We start from the raw sequence: 26,222 nt of genomic DNA on the forward strand, positions 1-26,222 counted from the left end.
TGCAAAGCATTTAAAACATTTCATATAACATAACATCCGGGGACCATAGCATACTCTCTGCTCTCTTCATGGAGCATCTCTGCTCACTTCCGGGAGCAATCTACTGGGCTCTATGTCCACTTCCGGGGACTATAGCCTACAATTTATGCTCACTCCCGGGAGCAATGTACTGGGCTCTATGTCCACTTCCGGGGACCATAGCAAACTCTTTCTGCTCACTTCCGGGAGCAATAACATACCTTTTCTAGCCGTATTCAAGGCATTTTCTTGATCATAAGAAATTTTACTTACGTCATGTTGAACGACGGAATACTTATCCGGTTTATCTTGAAAACCAACTTCCGGTGGCTTAATGTATTGACTTCATATTAAATCACAATATGCATTACCTGTTTTGTTTATAGAAATACTGGCAGTGTACCTCCTTCATTTTAACAGTGTAATATAGTAATCACTTCCAGGAATAACTTTTCTCTTTTCGTCAATAATCTGTTCACTTCCGGGAACAGGTTGCTCTTTTTATTAAGATCATGTACATTCCAATTTTCTCATTTTCGGGTCTCAAAGACCACGAGTACATACCTTTTCTCTCTTCGTCAATGGAATAAAACAAATTGAAAATAAATTTGCTTTTTTATTTTTATAAAAATCGTTAGTTTGACAGTCATTCAGCCTATATCTACATTAAAGCTACAACTTTCTATAAAACCTCCATAAACCATAACTTGTGGTACTTGCATCAGCAAATATATTACACAAAAACAACTGATTGTGTTTGAAATCTTTTCCACCGTTGATTAACTGCCTAGTGCTTTCATTCCATAATCTAAGTTTGGAAATAGCTTGCAACGTTACAATAACGGGAGCTTTCCAACTAGCTCTGGTATTTATGCAATTGTATATATGCATTGTTATCACCAAACTTTATTTACAATCACACTCTGAAAGGAAATTATCTGCCCTACAAGACTAGCTATTAATTTTTCTTTTGGTACTACTTTTTCTTTCGTTTGATAAATTAGATAGATCATCGAATCAATACTTTTTTCTAGCCTAGCTACTCAATTTTTAATTATGAAAAACTGTATTTTTTTGCATATCGATCACCTGCCCGAGCCATTGTACTCTTTGAGAAGGAATCAAAATACTGTTTCATCAGCCAGTTAACATCCAAACTTGTCTAGTCACTAGCATATAATGTATTTTTCATATTCTACACTGTGATGTATGCCATCATCACAAAAGCAAATAACTATTTTAAGTCAATTTGACGTAAGAATGCTAGTACACCTCATTTTAGTTTTAACGAGTTTTAGTAAATATATGATCGGCCGTTATCGTGCCAAATATAAGCTTATAACAACCTAACACTTCCTGCTATTCTCTTGATAGCTCAAACCACACCGTTCGTGATTGTATCAATATCATGATACGCTCCTCTAATATCGAAAGTAGAACAAATAAATAAATATATGATCGGCCGTTATCGTGCCAAATCTAAGCTTATAACAACCTAACACTGCCTGCTAATCTCTTGATAGCTCAAACCACACCTTTCGTGAATGTATCAATATCATGATACGCTCCTCTAATATCGAAAGTAGAACAAATAAATAAATAATAATTTTAAATATATCGAGGCCTCCCATTCTTATTAAATACGACTATAAACGTATTAACGGGCGTATTAACAACATGATAAATGTCACGTGGGTTTTTAGTCTACTTACCGACAAACTTCCGGTAACAATTTTTATTTTTTTCTTCTATGATTTTTTTTCTTTTTGATCAATTTCTATACTATGATCCTTTTGATCAATTGCTCCTTTTATCTCTTTCTGTACGTTAACGTTTTCCGACGAAAAGGAAACATATAACCGCAATTTACTACATCTAAAATGTAACAACCATCCGTAGCCTGCTACAGCTTGGCTACATGGGGTTTCGTTCTTTTTACCGGCGAGCTTTTAGCATCAATTTCTATACTATGACCCTTTTGATCCAGTTTTATACTAAGATCCTTTTGATACATTGAGACAGATCTTTTTGTACGTTACCGTTTTCCGACGGAAAAAATAAACTTATAATCGCCATTTACTACATTGAAAATGTACTTACTATAAGTAGTCTCCTGCTACTTAACCGCGTGGGCCATCCTTCAAGTTACCGGCGAACTATACTTGGATCCTTTTGATCACGTTCGACTTTAGGAACTTTCTGTACGTAACGGTTTCCGACGAACACGAAACTACCCATTTTCTGATAACGGGGTTCTATACATAATTAAATTAACTTATTGGTCGAGCTGTTTGCTGAACATCCAGCTGCTCCTTTTCGATGGCCCGGTTCGCCACATGCGTAACATAATCCTGTGCGTCTCAATGGTAATTGAGTTTCAGCCCCTTGTGTTGCGATGTTAGATGAAGCTTCCGGCTTCTGATATGGCCCGTCAAGAGCGCCGCGTTGCGTTATGTTTCCGCCTTTTTATATGCCATCGCCATTACCTTGTATTTTTCTGCAAATAACATCACGTCATCAAACTCGTAAAACATGTACACATATACATATAGAATGTATACAACACCACAAAGAATAGCAATTTATTCCCCAGTAAGTTCGAAAGCTTTTGTCGTGTTCTACCATTAATGACCTGTGAATTTTCGGTCACGTGCCATCAATATTTCTGTTTGTAAATTGATCGGCTTTCTCTAGTGCTGAAATTGTTAATTGAAATATACATCGTTTCAACTCTGTTACTACTTCGTAACACTCGTACTATGCTCGAGATTCAGTATATTGGATTTAACAGATTTACGTTACTTTTAGCACTTATCTTTTCTATGATGCGTTCAAAATCTTGCAGCATGGACACCCTGTGTTCTGCTAAAGTCGACATCACGATGTAGGATTTGTTCACGAACACAAGTTTACTGATCGAAGTCTAGCGTAGAACTGACCAAACAATGTACACCCCGTGCAAATTCGCGCCTATGTCCACCTGAGTGACCATCACTCACGTGACCACCACACGCATGAACGAACCGCACATATACCTGTTTTGTGTGGTGCGTTATGTTTAGACATACGTTCTGTGATATACTCAGTAACGCACAGAACTGAAAATTTCCTTGGTGGCGGTGACAAACAGCCTAGTAATTTTACTGAAAGCTTCCATTATCACCACTTTATATGTGCCGCTCAAAAATAAGTGATAATTGTTAATTTGTGACAAACTACATTCCCTTCTGGTTTGCTTCTGATTCGATTCGAAGTATCATTCCTGCATTATAAATCAGTTGTTCACGCAATTATTTCTAATGTAATGTTTTAACATTTCGGACACAAACATAACAGTTTGAGATGATTAAGCCTTGCCCCATTATATTAGCAACCTTAACATATTTGACATAGCCATCAGGCGAATTTCACCTAAACAAATTATCTAGGCAGAACCAGATCCACTATTTGCTGAGAATTTATGAAAACTCACCAGTACTTGCTCAGAGGAGTCCCCTCAGATCAGATATAGAATAACACAGAGGCCTGACGGAAAATAAAAAGTGCCGCGATAATAATAAAATCATATTACTTGTTAAAGAAAAGGAGTTTGTAACAAAAAAATCGAAACTTAGGAACATATGGATGCAACTACAAAGTTTTCTAGTAATGTGACATTGATAAACGTTACAGAACAGGAAACGTTCAACGCAACGTCATCAAACGTTTCCGGATGGGAGCCTTACTCTATAGTCAGTTACTATAGAGACACGAAAGTGCTGCTCTGGAGGGTGATGCCGCCGATTCTTGTTTCCATTGGAACGATCGGAAACGCTCTGACTATTATCGTGCTGCTTCGTCAGAAGAAGATGACGTCAACGGCGGTGTTCCTGTTTGCTCTGGCACTTTCAGATACGCTCATTTTGTTGAGCGCACTTCTGCCAAACTGGGTGGGTTATACCTGGGACATTGACGTCCTGTTGCTGAGTAGCCCTGGGTGTAAAGCGCTAGCCTACCTTGCCTACTGCAGCATCCACCTCTCATCGTGGCTGATCGTGGTCGTCAAGTTCGAGAGAAAAGCTTGCGTGCTGTTCCCGCATAAAGTGAGACTGTGCTGTTCCGCACACAACGCTGGTATGATCATCATCTCCATTGTGCTAGCTGTGTTCGGAATTAATATAATACTACTCGTGATAAATGATGTCAATGAATACACGGGCTGGATGTGTTCTGTGTCCAGGAAGGAGTATCGAGACCTATTTCACTACGTTTATGGATGGATCGACTTCACGTTAACTTTCGGCGCGCCTTTCCCGCTGCTACTCATTGGCAACGTCATCATCGTTGTGCAGCTCGCGCGCTCCCGTTCAATACGTCAGCGGATGAACATTTCCGGTCAGGCACGCGACACGCGTCCAGTGTCGATTCTAATGATCGGGCTGTGCGTGATGTTCCTCCTCACGATGACACCGGTGTCAGTCTTTGTTTTTTACACCCCCTACCAGAAGGAGAAACTCCTGGCGCTCGTGTCAAATGATCCTTACAAGGCCATGTACGAGGCCCAGTACTTTCAGTTCCTTCACGCTGTTGCCATTCTGGTCAGCTACTTCAACTACACCTTCAACTCTGACATCTACGTATTTAGCGGCTCGGAATTTCGCGCAGAGCCGAGGAGCCTGCTTTGTTGTAATGCAACACAAGGCACCAGATTGTTTGGAAGCTAGGGGCCGATGCAGACGAAATATTAATGCCACCAGCAGCAAAAATGCCGACGAAAACTGTTATCGTTAACACTATTTGACATAATTGCTTATTTCATAATATTAAACACATATGCTGGATTGATTTTGTATATTTGTAATAAATATTAGAATTGTTCTACACCTTTAATAAATGTGTGATTCTGAAAATAAGGTGACGCGGTGTTGTACGTATACAGGGTGCAGAATCAACAGGGTTTCCCGGATTTTACATGGGCTAGACAGAGTGTAAATACACCGTTAAGAACGTTATTTTGTAGTTCTCAAGTTGTTGAAATACATTTGCAAAAATCGTTAGTGCATAAAAGACAGTATTTCTTGCAGTTTGTGCAGATACCTTAGGTATAAGAATAAATCATTGAATATGTCTGAAATCGTTGAACAAATTTCACATTGCATTACCGTTTGAATGAATGCAGTACACATAGGATTTTTTAACACGAACACATTCTTATCAAATAACGTAATTCTGATGTATTACAAATTGCCATAAGCAGCATAAAAATATGTCTTTTCTGCACAAGTTGAAATTCTTAAGAAAAATTGTTTTAAAAAGTAATTTTGAAAAAAAAGCAGCATTTACCGGTGTGTTTACATCCATTAAGAAACTTTTACAACCTATTTTAATTTGAATACCTGTGATTTAAAAAAATCGAGACTCAGTTGATTGTCACTAGGACTCACAGGACCAAGAAATTAAAGAATTGTGCGGGCTTCTTTGCTCGAAAAGGGTATTTATTGTACAAGTGACTGATAACCAAGAATCATTAGGGCTTCTTTGAGTTACATCAACCAGCTGTCTTTTAGTCACGCTTAGGTCCTCTAATTGTGTCTTATAATCACACTGTAATTTTAACCTTCAAGTTGTGTCTTGTAGTCACACTTGGTCAGTCTATTTGTGACTTGTAGTCACGATAGCTCAAATAAGGTTAAAACCCAAAAGAAGTGTCCTTACGGATGACAGGTGACTAAAAGCTGTGGGATCCGACAGCCAGAGTGCAGAAATATCCTTTAACGTATCCTTTTTGTTAATGAAAAACAGTGTCTTTATGTTGCCAAATATTTGCTCATAAAATCATTATAATTGTTGTCTTAACCCTAGTTCTATCAATTTATTACATAATATTTTACTTTTACTGTGTTTTAATAGTTTAGCCGGTATTGTTTTATTGCTTAAGTTTCTTACAGCATAATTATTTATATCACACATATTTAGATCATTAATCATTTAATTAATGCTGCATACTATTATCAATACCTCTTATTTTTATCAATATTATGTACATATATATGTTTTGTACAACGCCATTGAATATAATTATATAAATAGGCGTTTCATCAAATTAGCAAGTTCCAAGTTTCAAGTTTGATTTACGTTTAAATGGGAACCCAACAAAGTTACGGGATTCTGCACCCTGTATGTAAGGCCTCTGGTCAGTTGGGATATATATGACTCTGCAACACTCAAGACGAAGATCTATAAATAAATATGTTTAGATCTATTGCATGTGCGTAGAGTATCCTCCCTGATTAGCCTGTGCATTGCGCACAGGCTAATCATTGACGAAACGTTTTCGCCTTAATTGAATTTATGTTTAGAACATACTTCCTTTAAATGATAACTTTCACAGGCTAATCTGGGACGACACTTTACGCACATGCATTAAGCCCCGTTTTTCAAGACTGACACATATTTGGAATCCACTCTTATTATGTTCAAGTAAGCTGAATCTAACTCTATGACTTTAAAACTATGAGCAGTCACATTACAAATCGTTGGATAATAATTATTTGTAACACAATTTATTTAATGCTTTTCGGTGGTTTATAGAGAAATGTAAGTGAATTCAAACTTATAATTCAATGTTTCAAACAGTGGAAATTAACAGTAAAAAAAATATTGATTACTGTCATTGTTTAACTGTGAAATACCGTTGTTTTAGTGTCATGACGTCATTATTTTCGCAAAAGTATACAGTTTAAATACAGAAATAATCATTTGGAAGCATTAAATGACAAAAATATATGCTGGATTCGTTTTAATATCGATTTTAATTTTCCTGAAATCTTTTTTTTTCACTCGTGGTCGCGTCACTCGTGAAAAAAGTATTTTCTATGATCGCTCGTGATTTAAAGACGATATTCTATCAAATAAAAAAAATGCCCTCTATATAATTTTCAAAAACATCATGTCGCTGATAATCTAAGAGGACCTCGTTAAGGGAAAACTGGGCTTGACGCATGTGCGTAAATTGTCCTCCCGGATTAACCCCTATAGTAACTTAGTGCTGACAACCATTTCTACGTCTAACTTAAATCCGCCAAACCATCAAGATTAGCATTAAAATCGGGATGTTTTGTTGGTCTTGATCAATACAGACGATACAATAAAAAACACTGATAATGTTGAGTATTGAACCTGCGATTATTTAAAAACCTTAACCTTTTTTATAAAAATAAACGACCAGCTAAATGTAAATAAATGTTACGGTGATTCTCTGGTAGCATACTGCGTATGCGCTATTATGTCCCCCCCCCCCAATTGTTCCGATTCTACAATATCGTCACCGTATTTTGTGCATACGCCATTTTGTAGTAAGTAAATTTCTAATTTAGTCGCCATCTGTGAAAAGGTGCTTAAATGCGTGTGCGTAAAGTATTGTCCCAGATTAGCCTGTTTAGTACGCACAGGCTAATCAAGGAAGACACTTTCCGCCTCAACTGTTTTGTTGCAACGAAGATCTTGATTTAAATGAAAAATATCATTTAAGCGGAAGGTGTCATCCCTGAATAACCTGTGCACACTGAACAGGTTAATATGGGACGACACTTAACGCACATGCATTTTACCCCTTTTTCACAGAGAACGGCTCATTTATATTTACATAAGATTAACTGCCAATTAAGGGCACCATCGTCTGTAAACATCAATTCATTCATATCACGGCGTCCAAAAGGCGCATTACCTCGTTTTCGCTCACAAACGGCATCATTTTCAGAGCTCTACATATGAACTATCGTTCACACATTCTGAAGTATTCAACCTCGCCGTACCGCTTCTGGAATTCAACGAATTAATTAAAGGGGGGATCAAACTGATACATGCACATTTTTAAAATTCCGATGGAATTCAAGACATAAGGATTTATAACTTAACGAATATATGACTTCGAACTGAATCATGCAGTTTTGATTCTATTGATTGTGCTGTTGGTGCTGTTCCTCGTCAGGATGACACCAGTGTTAGTCTGTAGTGTGTACGTCCCCTAAAAGTATGAGAAACTCCAGGCGCTCATGTCAGTAGATTTTTACACGGCCAGGTATGACACCCAGTACTTGTAGTTCCTTTACGATATTGCCACCCTGGTCAGCTCCTTCAACGCCACCTTCAACTTTGCCATCTACGTGTTCAGCGGCTCGAAATTCCGCGGAGAACTGAGGAGCCTGCTTTGTTGTAAGGAAAAACAAGGCACAATCCTTTTCGAAAGCTAGGGGCCGATGCAGACGAAATATTAATGCCACAAGCAGCAAAATGCCGACGAAAACCGTTATCATTAAACATATTTTACATAATTGCGCATAGGCTATTCAGGGACGAAACTTTCCGATTTTATGGAATGGAATTTTTTGTTGAAAAGGAACGCCTTTAAACAAAAATCCAGTCTAGGCGGAAGGTGTCGTCCCTGAATAGTCTGTGATGACTGCGCTGGCTTATCTGGGACGACACATTTCACACAGGCATTAAGCCCTGTTTTCCCAAAGACCGCCTCAACGATATATTTGCAATAACTTTTGCTATATTGAAGATAGCTATTTCATATTTGGCATGCATGTGTATCTCATGGAGCTGCACATTTTGAGTGGTGGAATGTCAAGGTCAAGGTCATCCTTCAAGGTCAAAGGTCGAAAATACTAAGTCAAAGCGGCGCAGAAGGGGACATAGTGTTTCTGACAAACACATTTCTTGTTTTTCTTTAGTGCAGGAAAGCAGCACTTTCCAAATTATGAAAAAATACTAATTTCCATATTGCTGTCAAAAAATTTCCCAATTAAATATTTCACATTTTCATGCCCCCGAAGGAGGGCATATGGTGATCAGACTGTCCATCCGTTTGTCCGTCACTTTGCGTTTAGGTTTCGAAAAATGCTCATAACTTCTATGTCGCTTCAGATAGCAATTTCGTATTTGGCATGCTTGTGTATATGAACAAAGCCTTTCCATACGCACACACATTTTGACCCCTTTGACCTTGACCTTGAACTTAGGGTCCGCGTTTAGGTTTCAAAATCTGTGTTTAGGTTTCGAAAAAAGCTCATACCTTCTATCAAGCGTGTATAGGGGGCATAAGTCATCCTATGGTGACGGCTCTTGTTTATATTGTTGTTTTTTTTAAATAAAATGTAAAATTTAGTTAGTTTACCTATGCAGCTCTATGGGTTGGACCTGAGTTGATATAATATTCACAACCTACAACACTAAGTAAAAGGTATTTAAGCATTTCCTAATAGGGCAAAACAATCACTGTTTTTGTTTCTAATTGCCCCACTTGACTGCACAGGCTCATCTGGGCTGGCACTTTAAGCACATGCATTAGGCCCCCTGTTGTCAGAGCACGGCTCCCGCCTATTGCAAATATTCAAAGGAAAATTAAAATTAAAATTTTAACACTCAATTCCTTGAATAAAGCAGTCATAAAACAATTTCTTGAGATCTGACCAAGATTGCCCTTTTACAAAACTCTACAACAAGCGATCTTGTGATGTCTTTCCCTATGCATGTGTATGTTTACCCTTTCCCCTGTAAGAAGCAAAGTGAAAATGGCTTCTGCAACCAGCATAAAACCAAAACATTATGCGAGTAATTGGCAGTCTTTTCAGGTTGTATGGTGTTTGCTGCTCATCAGTATCTTAGGGTTTGAAATAGACCTATAAAACTTGAATTTAGTAAGAATAGTATTCAATTAAATCAAGCTTTCTATGTGGACTACAAATATGTCAATATACGTATCTAAGGGGTAGGGGGTTAAGGTGTCAATCCTACAACATGCTCTTTAAAAACGCCGAGTTTTCTCTGTACCTGATCAAATGTAAAGACGAGTTATCTGGAGTTTTGTCCTCATCACAGGTACATGCCCACCAACACATTGGAGACTCTGGCCGCAGTGGCTTGCTTTATCTCCAGTATCAACATTGGTGGTGGTTTCACTGTGAACCAGCGTATGTTGGACATGTTTAGACGACCAGGTACATATATATATATATATATATATATATATATATATATATATATATATATATATATATATATATATATATATATATATATATATCTTAACGTAATGTTATAACTATATTAATCGGGGTTATAAGACACAACTTTTTTCCTGACAAAAGTTGCCAATGTCTCGTACTCCAATACGCCTTATGAATTCACAATAATTAAGTAAAAGAATTTAAAAAATTTAAAAGTCATAATAAAACAAAAAAAATTGAGTAGGTCATTTTGTTTGCAGTTTTTATTTGTGAGCGTTAGCTCACAAATAATGTAGAGGAAATTTTGCAAATCAGTATGGGCTTAACTACGCTAGGAACCATAACCCGTGACTGCCGGTGTGGATAACTGCAGTAAAATTAAGCAGACGACGAATGCTAAAAGCGTCTGCTCAAACCACTGCATCTGCCTGTTTATAGTTCCCACTGGTACACTACATAGTGTGTATGTATTCAAAAGTATTTCAGCTTGTAAGACAACATTGGCCAGTCTAGTGTTTATCATTGAACTCTGTACATATTGGCTGCTTTCAGGGAAAACAGGGCTTAATGCATGTCAAATAAGATTAGCCTGTGTACCATGTATCAATGATTTGAAAAAACAACACATCTCAACCTGTGCTTTAAGACACACTCTTTATAAATTTGAATTGGTTGTGGTAATTTCAAACTTGCGATATAAAAAGCTATAACATAATTTTGAAAACTGCGTCTAAGATTTTACAACAGCGAACAAATTCAGTGCCTTTAGCGCTTTGATATGATTTTAATTTATGGCTTTCGGTCAAACCAATTTTCTAAATTCTGAAGTCACTATGAAAATCATCACACTACCCATGATTGTTTTCATAATGGCCCCAAGGCAGGCAAAATGCAAACAGTTATAAATTAGAGATGTAACATTGAAACTATCAATATTAATGTATGCAATATAATACCACTATCTTAAAGTGAAATAGAAAATAATACGGGTGGTTATCTGACTTTCACATATAAAATCTTACACATGTTAATAAACAGGGGGGTGACTAAGTTGACTTAGTTCGTCTCTTTCTGAACGTGACCTTTTTTATAGACTAAGATAATTTTATTTCATTCATGTTTTGATGTTTTGTCAACAGGAGACCCACCAGAGCATAACTGGATGTACGGGGTGCCGGCTCTAGGGTTCGTGGGTGGCTACGGGACCTTGGCGGTCTCGGGCGCGTATCCCGATATCCATCAGATGACCTACCTAGCCGCGTTACTGTGCTGCGTGGATGCCCTCACTGGACTCTCGTCTCAGACCACCTGCAGGCTCGGTGAGTCACAGTTTGGAGATTTTCGCTAGCCGAATTTCCTTTATTTACATTTTACCTGACATAAATGACCCTGTATCACTGCGTAAGTGGTCAGTAAGAATCTGTGTAACTTATAATCCAGCATGCACTTGCTTACTTAAAACTTGGTGAGTCACAGTTTGGAGATTTTCATGAGCAGAATTTACCAAATTCAGTTTTAAACGGATTTAATTATCTCTCTATCACAACCTTAGTGGTTAGGAATACAAGTTTAATTCCTTTGTTTTGTATTGATCATAAGTTAGCCAAAGGCGGAGGGATATAGAATTGTTGTTATCTGTCCATCATTATGTCTGTCCATCTGTCACAAAATTTCAAATTTGGCGGTGGATATTAATTTAACAAATCTTCTGGTTCTTAACGAGGTCCCGATTGCGAACCCTAATAGTGGCCTGATTTTCATTCTTTTATCTTTGTTCTTGAAATTGTGATCGTTTTAAACTATTTAAAATGACACAATTGTGTTTGTTTATTCATTTAATTTTCAAACACTTGAATATCTTGGATCAAGTCCCTTTTTAACCAGGTTTTCCGAAGGAAAAAACTGGTTATTAGATTGGCGAATGTCGGCGGGCGGAACAAGCTTGTCCGGACCATAATTTTGTCGTTCATTGTGAGATTTTAAAATCATTTGGCACCTTTGTTCACCATCATTAGACGGTGTGTCGCACGAAAGAATTACGTCAATATCTCCAAGGTCAAGGTCGCACTTTGCGTTAAAAGGTAAAAATGGCCATAAATGAGCTTGTCCGGGCCATAACTATGTCATTAATTGCGAGATTTTTAAATCATTTGGCACATTTGTTCACCATCATGGGACGGGTGTGTCGCACGAAAGATTTACGTCAATATCTCCAAGATCAAGGTCACCAAGACAAACAATAGATTTTTTTTTAAACAAAGGGGGTAAATTATAAACAATCAGTTCAGTTTGAGTTGTCTCCCTTTATCAGACTTTTTTCACATTGAACACCTGCTTTTGTGACAATTGTGTCTCTTGTTGTTTGCAATTATTAACTAGTATTTTCTTTGGGTTTTATTTTTATATTGGTAGAACAAGCTCATAAATTAGGGTTATCCAGCTAGTTGAAACAACACAACTATTTGTCCCTGCTCTTTGTTACGCATGAGGTATTGTTGTAATATTTTAAGGTAACGCTCTAGGAATGATTGATGTACTTAAAAAATAAAAAAAATATTACAGTTATGTTAGGAAATGTATTTACTGACATTTTCAAAAACACACAAGTCTTGGATTAGCTCCCTTTAAGTATGCTATAACGGGATCCACTTAGACTTTTTATGTTCATATTGCTGGTAAAATTCCATAAGAAAGGTCAGTTAGTCTTCACGTATACATGTTACTCTGTTATTGTAATCCTTGGTCTTGATTTCTTATTATTTTGTATTATTTTCAGGTAACTCTCTGGGAATGATCGGTGTATCCTCGGGTCTTGCTGCCACAGTGGGGATACTCGCGCCCACCCCTGAATCATTCGCACAGATGGCTGCATGTGTTGGAGCTGGTAGGCTGTATTCTTAAACCTTTGTATTTGGCTTGACTAAACAAAAAATGGCTAATATAGACACTCCAGTTTTTTGTTCTGGAAAAAACAGTACTTGGTGTCTTTAAGAAGGTTCTGAGACTGATTTACGAAACTTGGATCTCTTTGGTAAAAAATTGACGCTATGTGTCTTACACTGTGACCAGATATTTTATGTAGGAACAAAGTTATTAAACTTTCAAAACATTTGATCATAACCATGAAAGAGCATTGATAACACCAGACCCTTCCCTGATGATTGCAATATGTTAAAGCAATAATGCCATAATTTGTTAAACCTTTTTAGGTGGTCTCCTCGGAGTTGTTGCGGGCAAGAAAGTTGAGGTCACTGACCTTCCTCAGATAATGGCGCTGTTCCACAGCCTTGTCGGTATGCAGCAGTGGTGACGTGTATCGCAAACTTCATGGCAGAGAACCCACATTTCGCCACGGAACCTGCTGCTGGCGTTCATAAGACAGCCCTGTTCCTTGGAACGCACATCGGTGGTGTGACGTTTACTGGGTCACTTGTGGCCTTTGGAAAACTTCAAGGTACGTAGTTTTAAAGAAGTGAGATGTTGATTTCTATTTCAAAGCCAACATTTGTCAGAAGCTAGCTCTAAATTGTGTCTTGTTCTGAGAAAACTGTGTTTAATTCATGTGCGTAAACTGACGTTTACTGGGTCACTTGTGGCCTTTGGAAAACTTCAAGGTACGCAGTTTCGAAGAAGTAAGATGTTGATTTCTATTCCAAAGCCAACATTTGTCAGAAGCTAGCTCTAAATTATGTCTTGTTCTGAGAAAACTGGGCTTAATTCATGTGCGTAAAGTGTCGTCCCAGATTAACCTGTGCAGTCCGCACCGGCTAATCAGGGACAACTTTTTCCGCCTAAACTTGATATATCGGTAAGGTGGGACTTTCTTGAAACTTAAAATACCATAAAAGCGGAAAGTGTCGTCCCTGATTAGCCTGTGCAGACTGCACAGGCTAATCTTGGACGACACTTAACGCACATGCATTAAGCCCAGTTTTCTCAGAACAAGGCTCAATTGTGCAGGATTTACAAAGAAGCGTTTTTGTTTACCTTATTATGTGGCTGTTTTCCTCTTAAACTCAATCGTCTCCTATATTACCAAATAACAACCAATTGTAAGAGCCCGTAAACAATGTCATGGTTGTCATTTCAAGTATGCGGAGTGAATTACTTCCAAATAAGCAATAAACATGTAATAGTGCAAAGAAAAAGAGCATTAAAAACTGGGTATTCCAAAAAGTTTGATTAATGTAGCCTTTGGTCTGCCCTGGCCTTAATCTGCAAAGGGCAAAATTAAGAGTTCAACTTAAGACCCTGAATTGTTTGTTTAATGTTGCAGGGGCTCTTAAGTCCAACCCCTTACTACTGTTTGGGCGACACCCACTAAACCGTGGCATGCTGCTGGCCAACGTTGGTGCCTATGGCTACTTCATGATGCATGGCGCCTACATGAGCGGGCTGACCATGCTTGCGTCAACTACAATTCTATCCAGCGTGATGGGTGTTACACTGACCATGGCTATCGGAGGTAAGAGGGGCAGCTTTGTTACACCTACCTTACTAATCTGTCCCCTTGGTGTACTCTTCCACAATAAAATCGTTGAAAGTTATTTCGGAGACTGATGATGCAATCGGGTGCAATCCTCATGGACATTGTGCATTTGGTGTATAATATTGTAAAAGCATGTGATTCATCAGGTAAAGTGTTTTTAGTCCCCTACTGGTTTCACTGGAGGGGACTTATGGTTTTGTCTCCGTCTGTCCATCCGTCACACTTTTCTGGATCCTGCGATAACTTTAAATGTTCTTAATATTTTTTCATGAAACTTGGAGCATGGATAGATGGCAATATGGACATTATGCGCGTCATTTCATTTTGTTCCTACGTCAAAAATTGTGGTTGCTATGGCAACAAATAGGCTAGAAATAGTGCTGAAAATGGTGTTTTTTTTCTGGATCCTGCGATAACTTTTAAAGTTCTTAATATTTTTTCATGAAACTTGCAACATTTAGGTGGAAATATGGATATTATGCATGTCATTACATTGTGTTCCTTTGTCAAAATTGTGGTTGCTATGGAAACAAAAACAAGAAATCTGAAAATGGTGAAATTTCTGACAATGGTGGAGCTGGTAGGGGACTTTTATATCTTGGCAATATTCTTGTTATAATTTATCATTGATTACACACAAATTTGTAATCCAAAACATACTTTCTTAGTTCAATGTAAAAGCGACATTAACAAATTATTGCTTCAAATTAAGTGTGTGAATGTATTTCCTGTTGATTCTTTGTCCCGATAAAATCACATGTAAATTATGCTGAACATTTACAGCATCGCGACATCTGCATAGAAAGTTAGTTTATTGATTTTTGTATGAATTCTTTGTACCACAGTGAAGATTGAGATCTTAGTTTAAAATTTGACCGTAACAAAACACAACTTTAACTCTGTCTGTGTCTGGTATTTTTACAGGTGCCGACATGCCGGTGGTGATCACCGTTCTCAACAGCTACTCTGGATGGGCACTCTGCGCTGAAGGCTTCATGTTGAACAACAACCTGATGACGATCGTCGGCGCCCTCATCGGGTCCTCTGGAGCCATCCTGTCCTATATCATGTGCAAGGTGCGTTGTGATTGCAGAACACTACAGAAAGTGTGATTATACAGGAATCTTCATGGTTATTTAGAAAATACACACTTGTCTGATGTACAAAGTCTTGTAGATTATGTGTGAACAATATTGGCCTGTAAATGTGTTCTTTTCATGCATAATGGGCTTAAATTCTTGTTAAAACAACAACAAATTTAGAGCTAACACAAAAATATTTTCAGGACAAAAATCTCATAATTTTTTTGTTGAAAAGTGTTTGGCTCCAAATATGTTTAAATATTTAGTTTGTTTTTTTTAATTTGAGTTTTATGTTGCAGAAATTTGTTCTGTTGCCTAAAATATTATCGAAAAAAACATATTACTTTGAAATTGTGGCTTGAATGTGTGATATAATGTTTAGCAAGACATGATTGGTTATAATTTCAGGCCATGAACCGGTCCTTGGCTAACGTCATTCTTGGAGGCTACAACATTTGAACCAAGTCCCACGCTGGTGGTAAACCAATGGAGATCACAGGTGAGGGAATGTGATTCGTCGTTAAACAATCTAGTTTCATCGTCTATTAGCTAGGGGGCCTCTGCTAAAAAGCCACGTCAAATAAAAAATATATATTATACATACCAGTATGCAGGTTTGGTTCATCTAGATTTAATCTGAAATGCAATTTAAATTCTGTGTTCAAAGAGTTCAGAGAGTCATAAAGTAGGATGTCAGTTTTAAGTTGTTTGTTACACTGACTGGGCCTCTCGTACAGGGGTCCTCTTTGTAACGCATGTCTTGATATAATGTCTTCTAAATCAACAGAATGAACTTAAATTAAAAGCACTTGCATCTTTTTTTGATGAATTGTGTTTCAGTGATGACAACAATTAAGATACATCTTGCTAGGTGTATGATTTGATGTAGATAGACTCCAAATGGTTGTTCATTTGGCAATTAAAGTATTATACAATCCAACGCAGGCACCCACACTGAGGTAGATGTGACAGAGTACATTGCGAACGCCAAGAACATCATCATTGTCCCTGGTTACGGACTGTGCGTTGCAAAGGCCCAGTACCCGATTGCAGAGATGGTTGACAACCTGAAGAAGAAGGGAAAGCACGTGCGCTTCGGAATTCACCCAGTTGCTTGTGAGTTTTAACAGTATGGTATATATATATATTCTGATATGATTCTTGTTTGTATGATTGTGGGTGAGTTATCAATAACTTGCATAAGTTACCTTCCAGGTGTGTTTTGACATTAGTACTGTTAAAAGCCAAAAAATATTCAAACAAACAACAATGTCTTATTCAAGTTATTTGGTTGTTTGTTTTTGTTGAATGGTGATGAAATTCCTAATCTTTCCTTATATTCACAAAGTGGAACTTCAACTAAAACCTTAGGAGAGAAACCTTCTTTTAGCATATGGACCTTTATTAATGATAATGAACAATGCAACACAAGACCACAACAAACTCAACACACTAGATCTTTGTAGATCTTCGCATTGGAACAGCATTGCACAACATTGTGCCTTATGGAAATGTTCGATTGGTCTTTAACCACAACTTCTCCCTACACAGGTCGTATGCCTGGACAACTGAATGTACTCCTGGCTAAGGCTGGTGTGCCGTACGACATTGTACAGGAGATGGACGAACTCAACCATGAGTTCCCGGATACTGACCTAGTTCTTGTCATCGGCGCCAACGACACGGTAAACTCGGCTGCGGAGGAAGACCCCAACTCAATCATTGCTAGAATGCCCGTGCTGCGTGTTTGGGTTGCGAAACAGGTGCGTAGGTATTTTGTTGGCATTCATATCTTCCAACAATGCTAGTGTTTGTTACTTGTCACAGCATTTTTATATTATACACAAATGTTGAGAGAATGAAATGCGTTCATTAACGACTGACTTGATTACTGATCTCTAAATTAGTTCACGCAACAAAGTAGAAGGGTGCATATTGAATAGGCAAAGGAGATGCGTATGTCTGTGCAGAGAAAAACACATTTTGACGAATTATAAGAGCTTTTTCTGTCCTATTTGATATATCAGCGATTTAGTCCTCAAAAGGTGTCACTGTAGTTTTCCCAATGTGTATAAGTAACTGAATTTGAGGTAATGCTGTTTTCTAAAGCAACACATTGTGTACATTTACACATATCAAACCAATCAATGATAACACTATTGCATCTTGTCGAGCCCTGAGACATAAAGAAATCTGTTGATTAGATTCATGTATTTTCCACACATGTACTTTTGTTATCCCCCGCCATCGGCGGAGGGATATTGTTTTAGCCTTGTCCCTCCGTCCGTCCATCTTTCCATCCTTCTGTCTCCCTTTCCGTCCATCCCGAGCCATATCTTGGAAGTGCTTTGACGGATTTCATTGAGACTTTGTATGAGTATATATATGGATACTAGAATGATGCACGCCAAATGGCATTGTACATCATCTGTTAATAACAGAGTAATAGCCCTTTGTATCTTGAAAAAATGCTTTTTTGAGTGTCAAATATAACACTTTTTTGTCCAGAAGTATATTTGCGGGGGATATCAATTCAATGAATTTGCTTGTTTCTTCTGGTATTTTCACTTGATTCTAAAATTTGTAATTGAAAATGTCTGATATACAACTTCCGACTTCAACCTCATTTCAACATTTGATTTTGGTGCAGAGAGGATGCACAAACATTAGTGTCCAAGGAATAATTTGTGTTTTACAGTATACCTATTTCATATTTGAAATGTGTTTTAATCCAGGTTGTCGTAATGAAGAGGTCTCTGGGTGTAGGATATGCAGCTGTTGACAACCCAATCTTCTTCAAAGAGAACACCAACATGCTGCTTGGAGATGCCAAGAAAACGTGCGACGCGCTACTGACTAGTGTAAAGGCGCACTACGGAGACTAACGATTGCATTGGAATAGGAGTTATGAAATTTTTTATCGACATTGCCAGTGATAACTTTTTTATATGTCATGCTTTGAATTGAATAAAGTGGTGGATAGATACTATGTTTTGATATATATGTGAACAAAACTCTGTGTTTGGTAAATATGCTTTACATGTGAAATTTAATATATATTAAGAGCATAGATTTATTGCAAGGAACAGTGTTTGTTAATTCAGGTGTTGTCTCCGATTCTGGACATTTAGTTTATGATTTTAATTTGAATAATAATTGACATGCCTTTTCCATTGACTTTGAATTTTTAGATCAATATTTAAAATTTGATGAATGATTGGTTTACAAAACGTGTTTTTCAATAAATCATTGTTTAAATAGAAAAAAATAAGTGGTCAGTTACTCTTGATAAGTTATATTTAATAACCTTATAAATAATTAGAGAAGATAAAATTTAAAAAATGAGATGTTTGTTTATATAGTTTTTGTGAAGGCAGTGCCTTCACTTCTTTATATTGGATTAGTTTTAAGATTTGTGATCATGATGAATTTTCTGTAAAATATTATTTTTATACCTAATTATTGGAGAGATTAGGCCATATATATGCTTATAATAGTGTATACAGGAACTTAGTTGTTTGTTTATTTTTATTTTCGGAAGTATTATTTGTCATATTTTTTTCCCCAAAATAAAACATTTCTAAATACTAAGTTAGTAAAACATACATTTAATGATATTTGCTGTTAAGAAATAATAACTTGTTAAAGTCATCGGTTAACTGAGATTGGAATAATTTTGTGCCGTTTCTTACAAATTGAGGTAATTACTTTAATCTGGTGTTGAACCAATATTTGTGTGATATTTGGAACGCTAATAAATATCAATTTGAAACAACACAAAAGTGATGGGGGAATAAAAACTTGCTTTTGTCGCATTTATGATTATAGCATTTCGTAGTTTCATGGTAACTACTATTTGTAAAAGGTTGGCTAGACATGTTCTGGTGATACAAATGTTTCCATTTTGTGCTGTGTTGAAATATTTATTTAGGAAACACTATGATGTGCTAAGAGACTGAATTAACAGTTTCCTCAGATTTGCCGCGGTCTTTTCGTATATGTATCCTGTCTCAGACATAACTGTTTTTATTGGTAATTGGTTACCGAATTAATCGCGATACTTTCAAAATCATTTTCCATGTTGCTACTGCTGGTCCAGTGGTTAAAATTCGGGTTCTGTAGGATGACCAATGGAAAAAGTTTATATTTTTCCCAAATGGTAAATGATAATTCACAATTGAAGATTTTTAAAAACTTTTTTTTCAATAAGTCTCAACGTTTAAAGGGATCTTTTCACGTTTTGGTAAATTGACAAAATTGAAAAAAGTTGTTTCAGATTCGCAAATTTTCGATTTAGTTATGATATTTGTGAGGAAACAGTAATACTGAACATTTACCATGGTCTAATATAGCCATTATATGCATCTTATGACGATTTTAAAACCTAAAAATTATAAAGCGTTGCAACGCGAAACGATTGAATAATTTGGAGAGTTCTGTTTTTGTCGTTAAATTTTGTGAAACTACGAAGATTGCTTATATAACGTATAAAATACATCAACTAGTGTAATCGGCGGAATAGCTCAGTAGGCTAAAGCGTTTTTACTTCAGGACTCTGGCAGGACTCCAGGGGTCACTGGTTCGAAACCTGGTCCGGCCAATGTTCTTTTCCTTTTTTTAATTTTATTCTTGATTTTTTAGTGGAGCTTTTACGTTCCAATGTTTACATTTATCGATATAAAGCATTTAATGAATAAGTTAAAAAATGCCAAAATCTGTGAAAAGGCCCCTTTAATTAATCTTAAATCCAGCTCTAAAAGTTTAAACCTTCGTAAATAAAATATTTTTTCACATTTATTCTAAATTTACAGCATTTGATTAAAAAAATGAACACTACTAATTTCCAAAACAAAAAGATGGGAAATGGAGAAAAAAAAACGCTGGTCATGTGAAACGTCTGTTGTCTAAGGTTGTAAACTATGAATTGAGGATGGCTTGAGAGCATGATGTTACGCAAAAGTTCAATTGTTAACGGATGGACAATATGGTTTTCGCTCTGTCTGTCCGTCACACTTTTTTGGATCCGCGATAACTTTATAAGTTCTTCATATTTTTTCATGAAACTTGACACATGAATAGATGACGATATGGATATTATGCACGTCATTTCATTGTGCTCCTACGTCAAGAATTCTGGTTGCTATGGCATTAAATATAAGAAATACTGACAATGTTGGAGTTTCACCGGTAGCGGACAATATTGTTTGGCAATCTCTTGTTGAACTCTTATCTTGTTCATTAAGAAATGTACGTAAATGTATTATTTACGGAGATAGGTCAAAATGAGCCTTTCTTTCTCAAGTAAGCTACATTTAAAACATCAAATTAAGTTTAAACAATTCAAGCATTAACACACGTCAGAGATGGGCCGTACGTGTATAATTGGCCCTAGCCGCATAATGGTCCTCTGGTCATATCGTGTGTTATTGTCAAAGTAAAAAAAATATATTTACTGAATTAAATATTGTTTAAAGATGGGAGAAAGAAGCATCATAAAAGTTAAATCCACAGTTCACCGAAATGCCTCCGGGACGATTCTTTAATGCTAGAATATACAAATTTCAATATAATGTGCAATACACCAACATGCATGGTTTGATAGACAAAGACATTATCATTTGAAGAAAATACGATTAAGACAAACTATGAGTTTTGTAATACAAACTACTTCTCTTAGAAATTACCGGCATTATGTGACATAGCGGCTGCCATTTTGGGAGAACACAACCAATCCAAAAAAGGAGAGGCTATAAACCAGTATAACAATCCAATGCAAAGCTAGCGTTTGTTTTACTATTTCGTACATATATACGAGCACGTTTATTCCAAAATATGTCATTTTACCTGAAGTTTAAAATATTCGCTCAACCATTAATGAACTGAAATCATGTAACCTTTTAGTCAGGACTTCTGATTGTTTATTCGTAACATTTAATGTGTGCTATGTGAATATTTTAAGTTTGTATGTGCACAAGTGAGCGTCAGTCATGGAACTGTTATCAGATAGTGATTCATTTCAAATAATTTCTAAAGGAGTTGGCTAGGGCTGCAATGGAGCTGAAAGCAATTCGTTCGAATTGTGTTGATAAAACTAAACATTCTATAAAACATTTACTGCCCCGGAATTGTAATTATACCGAAGACATTCGCACCACATTCAGTGCAGAGTAAGGACAATCATAGTCAAAAAACAATATAACTAAGCTATTAAATTACAATCTTTTTTTTCTGTTTAAATGCTTTTATTCATTCATAATATATACATATACAAACACTTGTCAAAGGCATGTTCGTTCATATACTTAAATAACCATATGTAATGTGTTTTCGCTATATTAATACATTCATTACTCAAGCTGAATAAGGATCATACTTCCTTCAACCTTTTTACCTTTTTTTACTTAACTTAAATAATTATTTATGTATAGCACAGTAATATTAAGTGTTAATTCTTAAACAAGAAAAGGATCAGATTTACAACAACTATGGCTACAGTGTTTAAAGAGATAAAACCTAGTACATTTGCTACTGTCATTAAAAATGGACCTTTTTAACAAAGTTTGATTTTACACTTATAGTGCAGTTTACAACACAATCGATATAAACTGTATGATCAATATGCAAACAATATAGTAACACAAGAAAAGAGTCAGATTTACAACTACTATGGTTACAGTGTTCAAAAAGATAAAACCTAGTACATTTGCTTGTTTCATTAAAAATGGACCTTTTTAACAAAGTTTGATTTTACACTTAGAGTGCAGTTTACAACACAATCATTATAAACTTTATGATCAATATGCAAACAACATAGTGACGCTTGATTACGAAAACACATTTTGCAAGTTTCATATATAATGCGAGTTAATAACATTTATTTTTGTTATTCATGCATTTATGAATTACATATTAATCTTATAACTATCCAAAAAATTCCTTTATTTGATTCATTTGTTGTGTTTGCATATATATTTAAAGATAATTTTAGGCTAGCCTTAAATCCCTGAAAATTTGGAATTTCTTTCTTTCCTTTTGCATTCAAAAATGTACTTTTTAACTTCCATGAAAAAAATAAAGCAGTTGTCATTTACGTTTGTATCACCAAGAAGGAACATTTTGCTGTTTATTACCATTTGTATATTTGCGGTTTTTAAGCTATCCGAGATATCTTTAATAAGTATTTTTACTGTGTTACAATCCCAGAATAAATGGGTAATTGATTCTTCTGACATTTTGCAAAAAGTGCATGTTTTACTATCGGACAAGCCCATTTTAAAAAGGAATGAGTTTGTTCCCAATAATTTGTGGATAATTCTAGTTTGTAACCATTGAATATATGTATTATTCGTTTTTTTTAAAGACTTGTCCATGGACATTTTTCCATTGTATGGAATCATCTGCAAAGTATTCTTTCCATTTTGTTTGGCATGTGGGGATTTCAGAGTTCTCTTTTAAAATATTGTAACTTATTACAAGAATTCAGAATGATAGGTTTTATATATGTCGACTAAATGGGATATGAATGTACTTTATAATCTTTTAATTTTACATTTTGCACCGAGACCATGTAGTGCAAAGAATCTTTTTTATACCTTTATAATGTAAAAAGTTTACCGGTTTATTCATTTTGGCTTGTAGCTCTTGCAGTGACAAAATCTGCCCACTGTCTTTAATAATATTTTTAACAAACCAATACCAATATTTCCAAAAAATGTATTTATTGTAGATTAATAAACAGTTATTAAAAAACAAAGGCATATCTATAAGTTTATCAACAGAGTCAATATTAATACTCTTAACTAAGTCAGAATATATTGTTAAAACATCTATCCAAAAAGCGTTGGTTATATTTTTAACAGCTGAAATTGCGTATAAACTGCCTGTATTACATAGTATATTAAAATCTATTAACTTTTTAGCCAAGGATGTAAATTTGTTCTGGCGTTGAATAACTTTTCTTATCCATGATAATTTTAAACTTTTCATAAATGCATTTATGTCCATCATTTTGAGTCCCCCTTCATCAAAATCTTTTGTTATGACTTTGCTTTGATTTTTGAAGGCCATTGCCACACAAATTTGAGTACTTTATCATTTAAAACTTTACAAATAGCCTCTCTGGGTTGTGGCAAAGAGACAAACAGGTGAATAAACATTGGAAGTATCAAGGTCTTAACAACAGTTATCCTACCTTAGGGAGTTAGCTCTCTTCTTTTCCAATGTGCAATGATATTTTCTAATTTAACTAATTTGTCATTATAATTTAGCTCAATCATTTTAGGTAGATCAACATCGAAAGTTAAACCTAATAATTTAAATTGGGTACATCCCCACACTTGTTTCCATCTTATTTTATGGATCGTGTGCTGTATTTTAAGGCTCCTATCCAGACAACATGAGTTTTTATCAAAATTAACATTCATACCTGAATATTGTGAGAAGGAGTGAAACAATTGTAATGCAATATTCAAGGTTTCTTCCGACCCGTCCATTAATAAAAAGGTATTATCAGCAAATTGTGATATCTTATATTCTTCATTGTCAATTGTTATTCCCTTCATTTGCTTACATTTTCTTATTTTAATAGCTAGTATTTCTGCACAAAGGATAAATATATATGCTGAAATAGGGTCTCCCTGTCGACAATCTCGTCCTATTATAAAGAAGTCTGACAAAAACCCATTCAACTAGACCGCATTTTCCATATTATTAAAAAAAGCGCTATCCAGTTCTTAAACATTGGCCCAAAGTTAAAAAAAAATCAAACACTTGTTTTATAAAACTGAATGATAAAGTATCGAACGCTTTTTCGAAATCAATAAGCATCAATAGGCCAGGGATTTGGTTGCACTCAGTATAGCTCATAATGTCATATAATAATCGTGTGTTATCTCCCATGTACCTGTCTTTAATGAAACCAGTTTGGTCATTATTCACTAATTTGTTTAAGGTTTACTTAAGTCTGTTAGCTATCGTTCCTGATGCTAATTTATAAACTGTGTTCAACAGGCAAATTGATCTCTAATTTTTAAAAAATTGTTTAGGCTTACCCTCCTTTGGAATACAAGTTATAATTTTCTGCTTTTGAGTTATTGAAAGTGACCCTATATTTTATGAATAATTAATGCTTCTTACAACAAATACCCCCAATTTTTTTCCAAAAAACTTTAAAGAAATTTGCAGAGAATCCATCGGAGCCTGGACTTTTGTCATTTTTCATGTGTTTAAGCGTAACTGACACCTCTTGTAAGAAAAGAATACCCTCTCGCATGTCCGTCTCTAAATTTGTTAATTTGGGCAATTCATCATTTTTAAATTCATTTTTGAGATCATTTTGGTTGTGGGTTGTTCTGAATATAAAATTTTGTAAAAGCAGTTTGCGTCCTTAAGAATATTTTCAGGTTCATATATAAATGTTCCATCTTCTCTCTGAATACAAGATATATTTTTGGAAAGAAAATTACGTTTTTCCAAGTTACAAAACGTTTTAGTAGGTTTTTCTCCATTATCTATCCAGTCTAAACGGGACCGTATAAAGCAACCCTTAATAGTTTCTTGTCTAATAGTTTCTAGTTCATTTTTTAGTGTTATTAATAATTCCTTATTTTCTTCAGTCAGTGATTGCTCTAATATTTCAATTTTTGATATTAATATACTTTCGTGTGTTCTTCTTAATTTTGCTCTGTGACTTGAATAAGAGATGGTCTTGCCTCTAATCTCCATTTAAAGTGTTTCTAAGAAAAGTTGAGCATTTATGACAAACTGTATTTGGCTTTCTTCAATCTCGTTTAATGTGTCTAAATTATATATAGGAATACAATATTGCCGTTTAATATCGTCTATCACAGTATTAATTACTGGCAAAAATTCAATATCGGATAGTTACGAGTTATTAAATTTCCATAAACCTTTACCGTGTATATTTTTTTCGAATCTTATAACCATGTCAATAATAGAATGATCAGATCTGTAGCTTAATTGTATTTGAGCATTTAATAAATATTCAATCATATTATTTGTAATAAGGAATGGTCCAGACGGCCCTGTTGCAATGGGTTAGTACGTCTCCACGTGTAACCTTTTCCCTCACCGTTTATATATCTAAATGTGTCCTTCATTTCCCTTTGAACTATTTCCCCCAATAACAAGTCTCCAGCTTTCCTATTACTATTTAAATGCTTATTGTTAATATAGTCCAACAGTGGGTCAAGCACTAAATTAAAGTCTCCACATATAATATACATTATATTGCCAAATTTATCAATTGTATCAAATACTTGTTTATAAAAGGACGGGTTGTCTGTATTTGGGCCATATAAGTTTAGTAATGTGAACTGTTTGGAACAGATCAAGGGCTATCATATTTCCATAATCATCTTTTTCGACTGAATTTACTGTAATTTGTAATTTATTTTTAAATTATATGGCAATACCTCTCGAATTAGTTGACCCAAAGCTAATGAAGCAATCCCCACCCCATTGTGAGAATATATTTTTTCCACTTGTGCATTCCAGTGAACATCTTGTAAACAATAGATATCAGCATTAAGCTTTTTTAAATAATTCATTACATCAAATCTCTTTCTACTATCGTTCAAACCCCGACAGTTAAAGGAAATAATGCGCAGTTCAGTCATAACA

General features: G+C 35.6%; 2 protein-coding genes and 1 long non-coding RNA gene across 3 annotated transcripts; 2 read left to right on the top strand and 1 right to left on the bottom strand.

The window, feature by feature from the left end:
* Positions 1-1,208: 1,208 nt before the first annotated feature.
* LOC127864809 (uncharacterized) lies at positions 1,209-1,939 on the bottom strand. Its single transcript, XR_008042294.1, has 2 exons — positions 1,514-1,939; positions 1,209-1,364 (listed from the first exon to the last, which is right to left on the bottom strand). It is a non-coding gene; the product is annotated as an uncharacterized LOC127864809 (long non-coding RNA).
* Positions 1,940-3,638: 1,699 nt separating this feature from the next.
* Positions 3,639-4,721, top strand: LOC127866093 (psychosine receptor-like). Its single transcript, XM_052406488.1, has one exon. It carries the CDS (start codon positions 3,639-3,641, stop codon positions 4,719-4,721), a length of 1,083 nt encoding a protein of 360 aa, XP_052262448.1.
* Positions 4,722-8,051: 3,330 nt separating this feature from the next.
* LOC127866098 (NAD(P) transhydrogenase, mitochondrial-like) lies at positions 8,052-19,558 on the top strand. The gene is given in 12 exon segments (XM_052406502.1): positions 8,052-8,077; positions 9,883-10,001; positions 11,150-11,329; positions 12,787-12,894; positions 13,220-13,303; positions 13,306-13,464; positions 14,287-14,475; positions 15,424-15,575; positions 15,990-16,080; positions 16,527-16,697; positions 17,133-17,344; positions 18,317-19,558. Coding segments are annotated over 12 exon segments (1,641 nt in total). The 3' UTR covers positions 18,467-19,558.
* The last annotated feature ends 6,664 nt before the right edge of the window (positions 19,559-26,222 follow it).

Source organism: Dreissena polymorpha, chromosome 1 (assembly GCF_020536995.1).
Source record: "Dreissena polymorpha isolate Duluth1 chromosome 1, UMN_Dpol_1.0, whole genome shotgun sequence".
Classification (NCBI taxonomy): Eukaryota; Metazoa; Mollusca; class Bivalvia; order Myida; family Dreissenidae; genus Dreissena; species Dreissena polymorpha.

Bases quoted from the DNA above. Each gene is read 5' to 3' on its own strand.
- LOC127866093 (XM_052406488.1), top strand. From the start codon at position 3,639: ATGGATGCAACTACAAAGTTTTCTAGTAATGTGACATTGATAAACGTT.